Source organism: Protopterus annectens, chromosome 10.part0, assembly GCF_019279795.1.
Source record: "Protopterus annectens isolate FY-2018-M chromosome 10.part0, PAN1.0, whole genome shotgun sequence".
Taxonomy (NCBI): domain Eukaryota; kingdom Metazoa; phylum Chordata; order Ceratodontiformes; family Protopteridae; genus Protopterus; species Protopterus annectens.
Window position 1 is genome coordinate 1,820,207,812 of NC_056744.1, and position 13,413 is coordinate 1,820,221,224.

The window sequence follows — 13,413 nt, forward strand, 5'->3', positions numbered from 1 at the left end:
TCCCCCCAAAGGGGTGGCTAAAAGGTAACTGCTTGGTGATTGTAGAGGAAAGTCATTGAGACTGTTTACCACAGGGAGGTGCCTTGCTGTTTCCAGATTTGGAGGTGGAGGCACCCCATTGTTTTGTTCTATAAGTTCCTTGTGAATGAAACCTGGAGCCTTTGGAATGTCTGGATTTGACCTGAGCGGCTCTCGAGGGAACTGGAAAAGACTAGTTCTTAGTAGGCCAGTGCCTATTAAATCTTGGCGGTTGCACTTGTAAGAAATATTTCACAGTTTGTATAGATTTAGCTTTATCTTCCATCTTTAACACTTCCTCAGCATTATTACCAAAGAGACGGTCCTGTTGTAAAGGAGCATCCAACAATTTTGTTTTAACATGGTCAGGTAGAGTTTGCTCTTTGAGCCAAGCATGCCTTCTTAGCACAGATCGAGTTACAGCAGCCCTGCAAGAGGCGTCCAAGGAATCACAACCACATTGCAAAGTATGCTTTCCAACTTGTTCAGCTGAATGTAATAAATCCTGCAAATCTTTATTTTCCACACAGTCAGAGATTAACATAATTTTCTGTTTAAGTAGTCCCATGATATGCTGTTGATATTTAAACATATGAAATTGACAGTTTAAAGCCCTGATTGCCAAGGTTGCAGACGTGTAAACCTTCTTACCCCATCTACCCAGCGCCCTGGAATCTCTATCAGAAGGGGTAGGAATTTTAGCAGTAGAGGCCTTAATTCCCTTGGGACCCTGAGAAATGGTTTTAGGATCAGCAGTAGGGTTTTTGAAAAGGAATTTGTGGGAGTCAGGGACCCTGTAGTATCTGTCTGGCTTACTAGGAGCCGGAGGCAGAGAATCAGGAGTCATACTAGATTCTGAAAAAAACAATCAACAATGTCTAGAACAGGAGGTATAGCCAAAGGCCTATGCTGAGGAAGAAGAAAATCCCCAAGTCTCTTTTTAGATTCAGAGAAATCCTGACTTTCCCAGTGGAAATGTTCCCTTAAGATATGTAAAGTTTCTCCAAAAGAGAAATCCTCAGGGGGAGAAGCAGAAGGAATGGAATCTTCTGCGTCAGAGTCCTCATAAGTAGGTATAGATAAATCCTGTTCAGAAGAAGAATCAGAAGAAATAGAATCCTGATCAGAAGATGCATAATATCAAGGTCTTGCCTAGGCCTCTTAGCAGGAGGGGGATGGCTACCCCTGATCAAGGTAATTAAATCTTCAGCCATTTTGCTCATTTGTTTTTTAGGCATAGGGGCCTGCACACGTGGCCCAAGCGTCGATTTTTTAGACACAGAAGTAGATTTTGGCCTTAGTTTTGAAGATGGCGTTGGTTTAATATACAAATCTTTAGGCCTGAAAACACCCTCAGAAGCCGGTGCCTGCACAGCGGCTCCGGACCCATCTAAAGTATTGACATCCGCGGGTTCAATACTTAAAGCATTTTGTAGCACACCGGACTCCGAATGGGTCTCAGAAGAGGCCTGCAAATCAAAAGTAGCAGGTATCAGGGGATGCGAAAGCGCCTCACTGAGTACCTGCGAACTAGCAACTGGCTTAGGAGAAAAGTCGTCAGTTTTGGATCTCGACGGCCTGTCTCTTTTTCTTTGCGTTTTTTTAGGTATTCCGGTAGTCGGACTGCTAACAGACAACATTTCTGGATAATTAAAGTGTGAGCCAAAATATTTTGAAGCAAAAATATACGGACGTTTAATAGTGCGTTGATTAAATTTAGCACAAAACCGACAGCAAGGTACGTTGTGGTCAGGGCCTAGGCAAGGAATACAGTACAAATGAAAATCCTTGTGAGGTATTTGCTTCCCATAAGTAATGCAATTATTAACTTTTACTGACATCGGTAAGGAGCAAGAAAAAGTTTCCCCAACAGGGTACTTAGCTTTTTACTTGAAGACTTTGGTTCTGAAACTCGAAAACGAAAATTTCAGGACTCATCTGTCCGGCACTTGCGAACTGCTTCTGCTTCGGGCACTGCGTGGCAAGAAAGACTGATGTAATGGCGTCGGCCGCATGTTTTATACCCCTGACGACCTAATGTCATGGAAGAAGGGACAGCAACCGACGCAGGACCCAAGAATTTGTTAATCAGACCGACTGAGAGCAACCTGCCAGCAGATTACCCAAATGTAATGACTGCAACAGTGAAACACGAAGAACATTCATTTACCGTTCTGCAACATTATACTTAATTTTTCATTTATATAACTACATACCTGCGCTCCTCAGTATGATGTGGGTGCAGTCATAAGCTCACTAGCTATTCCAACCAAATCACCTTACAAAGGCTTATAGCAGTCTTTTTCTGACATGACCTAGCTTTTGTTGTTGTACTTAAAAACAGAAATGGAAAAATATTACATGTGCAAAAATGCTTTAATTCGTATAAATTATGCTGAATTGTATTGCACCCAACACTACAAAAAAATTAGTTACACACAACAGCAGCAGCCAATGGGGCAAGAAGAGATCACAAAAAGTTGCCTTTTTCACTGCAGAACCTGCTACCTGCATATCAAAGTGAAGCGACCAACTTTCAATAATTATGAAGCCTGCCACAAAGCCAACATATGTCAGTTGCTATACTGCATAAAGCCTACCTTTTCTAGAACAAGACTTCAACACACACACACCTTTCTGTTTTATATTTATTGACTGAAAGGATGTCATCTGTACATATAAAAATTTCTATGCCACTGAGTTCTCAAAGAGACAAAACCCAGAAAAGAAATAGTTGTTTCTCAGGCTAGACTAAGCCAGTTCTGTAGTGCATTCTTCAACTTAATGCAGCACAGCTTCTCTGAAGCAGGTTATCATGTCCTGTGTCTCTGCAGTATTGATGCTGAGCAAAGTGGAGTGAGCAATGCTGACTGCTGATTCAATGCCAAGGATATCCAACTGTTCATCTTTACTGACATGCAGAGTCCAAGATGGTAAGAGAGGTTCTGCATCAGTCAGCTTAGTGAGTATGCCAGCTAACAAACTACCTGTATCACACTGGATGCAAGAGGATGATGCAAACGAAATACCATACAGTGATGATCACTGTGCACTTTATCTCAGTACGTGGAAAACATCAAAAACCCCACTCCTGCTCTTAGATGCAATATCCATAATGCAGTGCAGAAGCAAAAAAATGTGATCCTGATAAGGTTTACATCAGTGTTTTGTGGACTGCATCATGAAGACAGGCTGCGCTTTGAAGAAAAAATGCTGTTGTGTGGTTCTGCTTGCTTTAACTTGCTCTTCTTCTTCCCACCACCTACAAAAAGTGATTCATCTCTAGCCTGAGAAACTCAATTTAAATGCATCATCTGAAAACACTTTTCATTCTGTTAAAAATTAACTTCACTTCTTTACCTCGCTGTAAAATGCAAGAAACACAGAAAATGTTGAAATTTTACACAGTAATTGAAAAGACAGAAAAATAATGATTCAGATAAAAGCTGGCAGGAAGTTTAGAACAGAGTCAAGGACAATCAAAACACGTTTTTAAATCCCCCCATTCTATTTTTTACATAGTACTATAACATGACAGTAAGAATCAAAAGGACCAGCAGTCGGTGAAAAAGGATGCAGAAAGAAAAGGGGCATGATGGAGCAGAGCAAGCAAACAATTTCATTCACAGTGTCTTCTTTTAGTAGGCTCCACCTGAACTCAACACACAGAGAGAAGCTGAGGTTGCTCTCCAGTTCAAAGCAGGTTCTGGGGATCCCGTCTTCTGCTGTAACCATTTATTTACAAATGCAGGGGAAAAAAAAACACTGGAGGGCGTTAGGGAAGGTATCCATGTTAGGTACTCGAGTCCTTGAATAATGCCAAAGAGTATTCCAGATTAACGTGCCCTACAAAATCAAAAAGAAAAGCAGTTACTATGTGTGAATCAGACAATCAATATAAAAAAGAATGTTAATATCTGCAGCTAGTTTCATATCCAATGTCGCAATACGCAGTAAAAGTAATTATGCTCAACGCATACCAACACTGCAAAATGCACTAAAAACAAAGTTGCGTACTTACTATAACAACAGATACTCTTGATATCTGCCTGTACACACCAAACTGAAGGACTGGAAGCCATAGGCAGCAGCAGCCATTCATCATAGGCTTTCCTAAAGCTCAGGCTCCTACACCACTCTCAAAATCCCCTACCTTCCATCTTTTCTCCAGACTGGTGGCTATACACTTTATTCTGGTAAATTCAATCAAAACTCCAGAAGTCTACATACAGGGACACCTGATATACAGAAATTATGCACTTATAATACTAGACAGTCATTATCCTTAGTCTATCCAATTTGACCTGTGGGATATCGCCACCAGGCAAATAAAATCCGACAACCTTGGCTATCACTCTGACCTGTGGGATAATGCCACCAGGCAGCTCAAACTCAACAACCTCAGCTATCACTCTAACCTGTGGGGCATCACCACCAGGCAGATCAAACTCAACAACCTCAGCTATCACTCTGACCTGTGGGGCATCACCACCAGGCAGATCAAACTCAACATCAGCAGCTATCCCTCTGACCTGTGAGAAATCACCACCAGGCAGATCAAACCCAACAACCTCTGCTATCACAATGACCTGTGGGAAATCACCAGGCAGATCAAACCCAACAACCTTGGCTATCACTCTGACCTGTGGGATACTGCCACCAGGCAGATCAAACCCAATGACCTCAGTTATCACTCTGACCTGTGGGGCATCGCCACCAGGCAGATCAAACCAACAACCTCAGCTAGCACAGTGACCTGCGGGATATTGTCACCAGGCAAATCAAACCCAATGACCTCAGCTATCACTCTGACCTGTGAGCCATTACCACCAGGCAGATCAAACCAAACAACCTCAGCTATCTCACTGACCTGTGGGATATTGCCACCAGGCAGTTCAAACCCAACAACCTCAGCTATCACACTAACCCTGTGGGATCTCGCCACCAGGCAAATCAAACCCAACAACTTCAGCTATTCTGAAACACTCAAGCTCCTTCCCTGCTTCTATACTGAATCTTTCTCCACTGTACTCCTCAAACAAGTTTGCTACCTATTTAATCAGAAGTACAGGACAAAGGAATAGGGGGCAATCTTATGGGACAGGCTTTAGAGGAGGTGCACAAAGTCTGTGCTTTCAGTTGCTGAGGTGGATGGGCTAAGGACAATAAAGGTCTGCATTAAACTACACAACTTCCATATCTTACATAATCCGGTCTGCCCACTTCAACCTGTGGTACAGAATCTCCAGCTGTACACTCCTGGGTAAAATAAAGATTGGGATGCCCTTAAGGATAGTAGCCTAAAGGAGGACCTTGATCTAGAAACCATGTTCAGTTTACACTGCTTTACAAACTATGTGGTGCAGCCCATGTTCTAGAAACCACGTTCAGTTTACAGTGCTTTACAAACTATGTGGTGCAGCCCATGTTCTAGAAACCATGTTCAGTTTACAGTGCTTTACAAACTATGTGGTGCAGCCCATGTTGCCACAGCACAGCAGATTTTTTGAAGAATGCTGTAGAAGCAGTAACAGACCTTGTAGACTCTGCCCTGGGTTAGCAGATCTAGTTCACCTAATCGACAAACCAGACTACTGAAACCCGTATGGTTAAGACCATATGGTTGATAATTAAGTTAGTCGTCAATTAAAAGAAGCCAAACACCAGCAAACAATGTTTTTTGCAGGGGGCAAACCCCTCCTTGTCATGCACACCCCTGATAATCATATATACCAACTCAGAGATCACACTACCGTGGGGAAAAGGGCAAATTCCCTGATCCTCACTGCACTATGTTAAACCATTCTGAGTGAGATCAAACTAAACTGTCCACCAAATGATCTTGACCATATGGGTTTCAACAATCTGGTTCATCGATCAAATGAAAGGCATCCAGGTTTGCATACTAGAACCCTGTTGTCTGGATATCCATTTGGACAAGGTACCTTTGGATATTGTTTGGCTCAATTTAGGCGGTGAATAGCAGATAAAAAGTTTGTCATCTTTTCTGACAAGTTTTGGTACAATGCAAGTAAAACTGCCTGTGAACATAAAAAAAGAACAGTTAGTCTCTTAAATGAACAGTGAGAAAAAAGACAGGAAAATGTATAATTTGATTTAGAGTGGATGTGGAAGTGATCTTGGGCATAAAGAAAGGGCTGGTCCTCATGGAACCTATCTATGGGAAAGACTAGTCAAGGTGGTTTGACTGAATCATTGTTTAGTTCACAACTTCATCTGTCTGAAATAACTACTAGAAGTAAAGTTTTCCAGGAATATTTCACATTATGCGAAGTAGCAGGATCAAATGGAGAACAGCACATTCAGTACAAACTGAGGGCCCAAGAAAGCATGTTCCTTTGAGGAAGGCTCTGCGTACCCCATTGTAAGGCTACTGTTCACAACCTGAAACCACAGCTGAAAAAAACAGAAATGGTAGCCAACTGCACTTGTGGAAGAACGGGAACCTGCACTGAAAGGATAGGATAAGAACTGCAAAACTGAGAGAACTGGAAAAGAAAAAGGATAACCAAATTACAAAACCTTTTCCTTCTGCTTTTACACAGCTGATGAGTCACTGCTTTGTGCGATGGACAGAATATGGAACACCCTAGGATAAGCAGGATGGGTCCCCAGCCATGAGGTGAATTTGAGAATCCATATCGCTAGTCTGAGGGAAACGATGTCTGGGTGAAACTTACTGCACAGTTTCAGATCTAGGGAGCCACGGCACCTTTTTGAGGTGAGGCCAAAGCATGGGGAACCAAATGTAACGGTGTCAAGAAGAGGCTATTTGGATTACAGAAACTCTGCAGAGAAAAAAGGGGCATCAGAGGTAATGGGGAGGGGCATACAGACATCTGGGAGGCCATATATAGACAAAGTTCTTCGTCCCTGTGAAGGAATTAGGACAAAACAGCTCCTGTAACTTAATATGCTGGCTGGAGAAGCAAGATTAAGCTCAGCGATGAAAAGATCATTTGTGTTACTAATGGACAGAGACCAACTGGTAAGCCTATTCACCAGACAGCTGGGTCCATCCCAGGGTTACCACCTGTCCCACTTTGCGAGGGAAGTCCCTCTTTGGGCAGTTGTGTCCTGCAAAAAACTTGAAAAAATGGCAAATGTCCTTAGATTTCTGGACAAAAATATGGCAATAAAACAGTTATTCTGTATCTGAAACACCTAAATGTTTTAAGAAACAGAATAAGCAACTAAAATGCTACAAGAATAAGCATTTATTTAGGCAAAAAGTGAAGTTATGCCCTTTGTACTGGCCGTGGGTATATTCTGCCATGCAAAATCTGATGTTTGTACCAAAAATGCCCCACTTTGGACATTTGAAAAGGCGCAACCCTAGTCCATCCTGGAATGTGAGCTGCTCCTAGAAAGCAATGTGACAAAATCATCCACTTCTACACCCTCATGGCTTCCCAAAACAGGAGAAAGGACCTGGCTCCACCTTGCTTGTTGACGTACCATTAACCAGTAACATGACCAAAAACCAGGCAACAATAAAATTCACAAAAAAACAGTCTAAGGAATTACAACCACACAGGAAAAAAATCAAAATCAATTTACTGTATAAAACAAAATAAGACTAAACGCTTTTGTCAGTTTGTAACTTTTGACTTCATCAGAATCACTAAAATCTGCTCAACATACCAATTTTAAAATTCCGTTGTAAAGTCACATGACAGACATTAACCAATAACAAAAAAAACAGGTCAGACTTACGAATGATCTTAGTTTTATCCAAATAATACCTGTTTTGACCTGTCTCTGCGAATTAAAGGTATGAAGAAGCCTCTCTCTAGCAAAACGAGAAGATAAACAGGAAAGTAATTGTACTGCCTGATTCAAAGACAGCTCATTAACCACCGTGGGCATAAAAGGAGGATTAGTACACAGACACACATCCTATCTCTGTGGAAAAACAAAACAGGGATGGCCATAAGGGCCTGAAACTCAGAAACCTTCAGAGTAGAAGTAAGAGCAAGCAATAAGACAGTTTTCCAGGTACAATGTTGCAGAGAAGCTGAAGCTACAGATGCAAAAGGAGCCTGGGTTAATTTTTCTAAAAAAAAAAAAAAAAAAAGGTCCCATGGAGGAGGAATGGGCTTCCTCGGGGCCCTAAAATGCAGTAGCCTTTAAGAAACTGTCTGACTTCAAAGTGAGAAGCCATGAGAATTCTAGAGCAGACAGGCAGAAATAGCTGACAAATGGCCCTATACAGAATAGCCAAGCCAGACTCAAGCAACTCACACAAACAGGAAAGAACCAAAGGGACCCAAATGAAGAATGGTCCTGGTTATCAACATGTCACTAGACGGAAAATTTCTTCCATTTGGGCACAAAACTTTCTCACTGCAGGTTTTCTTGGCTCCTGTAAAGCCCTGAGCATGTCCTCAAAAAAACAGTTGCTGAAAAGGGATCAAAACCTTGTCACCAACAGTGTCAGTTGAAGAGTGGACAAGTGAGGATGGATGAGTGACCCCTTATCCTGTGTGAGGAAGTAAAAAGTACAGTTTTGTACCTACCATAAATGTAGATGTCCGAGAGGAATGCATCTGCAGTCTTTACAAATGGGTTGTCCTGTCGTCAGGCAGCCCTTCAGTCGGACGGATTCCAAAGTCTGGGTCTGGCTTCGGCTGGTGTCGCACTTCACCCGACGTCATTGCGGCAGTTCTTCGGGTATAAAGGCATCAGCCGACGCCCATTTTCCTCAGTGTTTCTTGCCCCAGATGCCAGGTGCCCTCTTGGATGGCTAAATTTGGATAAATGCCAAAGTTTCCAAATAGTAGAGAGCAAACACACAAAATAAACATGTATGTACATATATACACCATAATAGATCCCCCCCAAGCTAGCTGAAGATTGGTAAGTACCCTAGGAGTACCTCAGAGGGGAAGGAGGGTGGGTAATCCTGACTGCAGATGCATTCCTCTCGGACATCTACATTTATGGTAGGTACAAAACTGTACTATGTCCTTCAAGGATGCATCTGCAGTCTTTACAAATGGGTAGAATACCATAGCTAAACTAGGGGAGGAGGAAATGAGAATAGATTATGGTGTAGTCAGGATCCCTTGCAAAACAGCAGTGGCAAAACCAGCACGGGATCTAGAGTATAGAGGTAAGTTATAATGCTTGGCAAATGTATGCACGGAGGTCCAAGTAGCAGCCTCTATAATGTCCTTGGTAGCCACTCCTCGTAAGAAAGCTGTGGTAGTGGCTGTAGCCCTTGTGGAGTGAGTCCTGATGTTCTCTGGAGTTTTCTTTCCATGGTAGGAGTAACAAAATCTTATGCAATTTCCTATCCATTTGGAGATTGTCTGTTTAGAAATTGGTTTTCCTTCTTTTCCTGTTGCATATGCTACCAGAAGCTGGTCAGTTTTTCTATTGTTTTTTGTCCTGTCCAGGTAGTAGCGTAATTGTCTGTGTACATCCAAGGTATGTAAGAGCTTTTCTCCCCTGTTCTGTGGATTGGGGAAGAATGTAGGAAGGTGGATAGCCTGATTTAAAGAGACTCTGGATACCACCTTAGGCATAAAATAGAAGTTATGTTCTTACCATAACGTTCCATGTTAGTTGTCTTCTTCTCGCCTTCTTCTTGCTGGATGGGTTCGGAGCCGACCTCGGCTCCGACTCGGCCACTGTAAAAGCTCGAGAGTTGGTTCCACCGGCTCGAGGCTCCCCTTATATCCCACAATGCTAGGCGTGAGTTACCTCAGATCTCGTTTGTAAGCTAACCCCAGCTTATAACAGTAACAGAATAACTATAACAAAGTCCACCTCTAAACCAGGGAGAAAGAAGGGTGACCTACATCCTGATCCAGGAAATATGCACAACAGCATATACCTAAGAAAGAGGTGGTAGAAAGAGAGGTCACAATCACAACTCCTCTAGGTCTGTCCAGGCCAGGGGGAAGGAGGGTGGGACGCAAGAAGGCGGCGAGAAGAAGACAACTAACATGGAACGTTATGGTAAGAACATAACTTCTATATGTTAAGTTGTCTATCTCGCCTTCATTCTTGCTGGATGGGACCGCGTCCCTAGCACCTTGTCCCGGGTGGCCTAACGGAACAGACTCCTGAGAACAGTGGAACCAAAGTTAGCTCTATGCCTAGAAGCTAAATCCAACTTATAATGAGAAATGAAAGTGTGAGGAGTAGCCCAAGTAGCCGCTGCACAAATGGTGTCAATAGGCAGTCTGTCTTGGAAGGCTAAAGAAGTAGCCAAAGCTATGGTGAAATGGGCCTTAGGTTTATTAGGCAGCTTTTGGCGTCTAATTTCATAAACAAGGGAAATCAGAGATGTTAGCCATCTAGATAATGTTACCTTTGAAACTGAAAGTCCCTTTCTGCCTTCTGCATATGAGACAAACAGCTGGTCAGATTTTCTGAATTGTTTTGTTCTATCCAAATAGTACCTCAACTGACGATGAACATCTAGCCAGTGTAATTTTTGTTCAGACCTATTGGAATATTCTGGAAAAAAGACAGGGAGGTCAATGCTTTGATTTAGGTTAGACGTCGAGACTACCTTAGGCAAAAAGGACGGGTTGGTTCGTAAGGATACCCTGTCCTTATGGAACAAAAAATAAGGAGGTCGACAGCTGAGTGCATGAAGTTCCGAAACTCTTCTAGCTGAAGTAATAGCTACCAGAAAGAGAGTCTTCCATGATAGCAATTTTAAAGAACAGGAGGCTGCAGGTTGAAGGGGAAGAATCAAAGAAGTAAGAACTAAATTTAGGTCCCAAGGAGAAGGAGGATTTCTTATAGGAGGTCTGAGTAGAAAAACTCCTTTCAAAAAGGCTTTGCAAAGCTTGTGGGACATTATGGCAGACTCTGAAATACCCACATGAAAGTTAGAAATAGCTGCCAATTGAACTTTAAGAGTAGAAGGAGATGAACCTGCATGGAAGAGTTCAGCTAGAAAATCAAGGACTATTTGGATGGAAGCAGTGAAGGGATCTATGTCCCTTCCTTGAGCCCAATATGTGAAGCGTTTCCACTTACTCAAATAAATCTTTCGGGTGGAAGATTTATGGGAAGCTAACAAAATATCTCGAACAGAGTGAGATAATTGAGGAAGCCTTGCTAAGGTTGGAACTGGAGGAACCAAGCAGTGAGGTTCAGAGAGGGAAGGGAGCGATGAAACTGACCCGACTGATGGATCAAAAGATCTGGAACTAGGTCCAGATGCCAAGGTCGCTCAATAGAAATTGATGTAGAAAGGGGAACCACACCTGTCGAGGCCAGTAAGGAGCAATGAGGATCAACGTGGCCTTCTGAGCGATAGCTTTCTGTATCACTTGAGAGATTAGTGGGAAGGGAGGAAATGCATACAGAAGTCCCTGGGGCCAAACTTGGACTAGAGCGTCTCTGCTGGGCTGGCCTGGTAAAGGGAATAGTGTGAAATAATCTCTGCACTTGCTGTTTTGGGGAGTAGCAAAAAGGTCGCAGCAAGGCTGACCCCACTTGAGAAAAATTTCTCTCACAACAGAGTCTTTCAGAGACCACTCGTGAGGCATGAGGATAGCTCTGCTCAACTTGTCCGCGATCTGATTGGACTTCCCGGGGATGTGCGTTGCTATCAGAAACCGCTGAGAAGAAATCGCCCATTGCCACAGCCTGAGTGCTTCTCGACACAGGGGGTAGGACCTGGTTCCGCCTTGTTTGTTGATATACCACACTACAGACATGTTGTCTGTCTGGATTGCAATAGTTCCCAAGGGAAGAGAGTCTTGAAGGGCTTGCAACGCTAAAAACACTGCTCTCATCTCCAGAACATTTATGTGCAAGTGGCATTCGTCTGGTTGCCATGTGCCCTGGACAGTCCTGCCCTGATAATGCCCCCCCCCCACCTGATCAGGGAGGCGTCCGTTGTCAGAGTAGCAACCGGAGGGGGAGGAACAAAGGGTCTTCCCAATAAGAGCTGAGGGGAAGACATCCACCACAGGAGATGATTTCTGCATGTCTGCGTAATCACAATGGTGTGGGACATTGGAAGTTGCTGGTATGACCATTGTGTAAAGAGCATCCATTGAAGGATTCTCATGTGGAATCTGGCTAATGGAAGCAGAGGAATGGCAGCCGCCATAATTCCCAACACTTTCAGAACTAACCTGGCTTTGATTCTGTTGTTGTTGAAGAGGAATGAGACCAGTTTGTGTATGTCTGTTATTCTCTGATCTGTTAGTCTCGCAGACATGTCGACTGTGTCTAGATTTGCGCCTATGAAGGTAATAGTACGACAAGGCGACAAAACAGACTTTTCGCAATTTATTGAAATGCCTAACTTTTGACAAATGCGAAAGGTGTAATCCCTGGCCATTAGAAGAAGATGCTTGGTGGGAGCTGTGAGGAGCCAGTCGTCCAAATATGGAAACACCTGGAATCCTTGTCGTCTCAGGTGAGAAGCTACCACTGCCATGCATTTGGTAAACACCCGGGGGGCAGTGGTGAGACCAAAGGGCAGGGCCCTGAACTGAAAATGACTGGTTCCCAGCCTGAAGCGGAGGAATCTTCTGGAGCGTCTGTTCATTTTTATGTGATAGTACGCATCCTGAAGGTCTATAGAGCACATCCAGTTTCCTTTTCCCAATAGGGGAAGGATGGACTGCAGTGTGACCATCCGAAAACTTGTTTTCTTGACTGATCTGTTCAAGATACTGAGATCCAAAATTGGTCTCCAGTCCCCTGTTTTTTTTTGGAACTAAAAAGAACCTTGAGTAGATTCCGGATCCTTGCTGGTCTGCTGGAACTGGCTGAATTGCTCTTTTCGCAAGCAGCTTTGAAATTTCTAAAGCCGCTAGATCCCTTTGAGCGGGTGGAACATCTGGAAGGGATTTTTTTGATTGGTTTGGAATGCGAAGAAAGGGAATGGAATAGCCTTCGGAAATGATGGACTGTACCCATTTGTCTTGAGTCAGGGATAGCCAGGCTTCTGGGTACAGTGACAATCTTCCCCCGACTGCCTCCGAAGATGGGCAGTCGGGCAACACCTCAGGGATGCTGAAAGGGCTTATCAGAGAAGGCTTCTCGATTGCCCTGGTTCTGCGGACCCCCCCTGCCTCTAGGGCGACGTCTACCATTGTTATTCCCGCCTCTGCCTCTGGCGGGAACCGACTCTGTCGTCAGGTGAAGACCCTTGAGATGGTTTATGGAACCACATTTTTCCACTTTTCTGACCTTTGGGGTAAGGCCTAGAAGGAGTAGAAAAACGGACTCCGACGGCAGAAAGAGTCTTGCCATCAGTCTCGCACCTAGTCAAGGTTTCTTTCACCTGAGGACCAAAGAGAGATGATCCATCGAATGGGGAATTAGTGAAAGACGTTTTAAAGGGGTCCGCAAAGTTGCATAGCCGCATCCAGGCATGCCTACGTAAAG

At 43.6% G+C, this 13,413-nt stretch overlaps 1 protein-coding gene across 6 annotated transcripts in view; it reads right to left on the bottom strand.

Annotated features, from left to right (window-relative positions):
* Positions 1-2,652: 2,652 nt before the first annotated feature.
* Positions 2,653-13,413, bottom strand: part of LOC122814063 (serine/arginine repetitive matrix protein 2-like) — a 1,651,944-nt gene continuing 1,641,183 nt past the window's right edge. For all 6 annotated transcript variants that reach the window (XM_044086671.1, XM_044086672.1, XM_044086668.1 and 3 more), the window contains one exon: positions 2,653-3,864. In XM_044086671.1, coding sequence (XP_043942606.1) covers positions 3,855-3,864 — 10 coding nt within the window. In that variant the 3' untranslated portion in view covers positions 2,653-3,854. The remainder of the gene's footprint in view (positions 3,865-13,413) is intronic.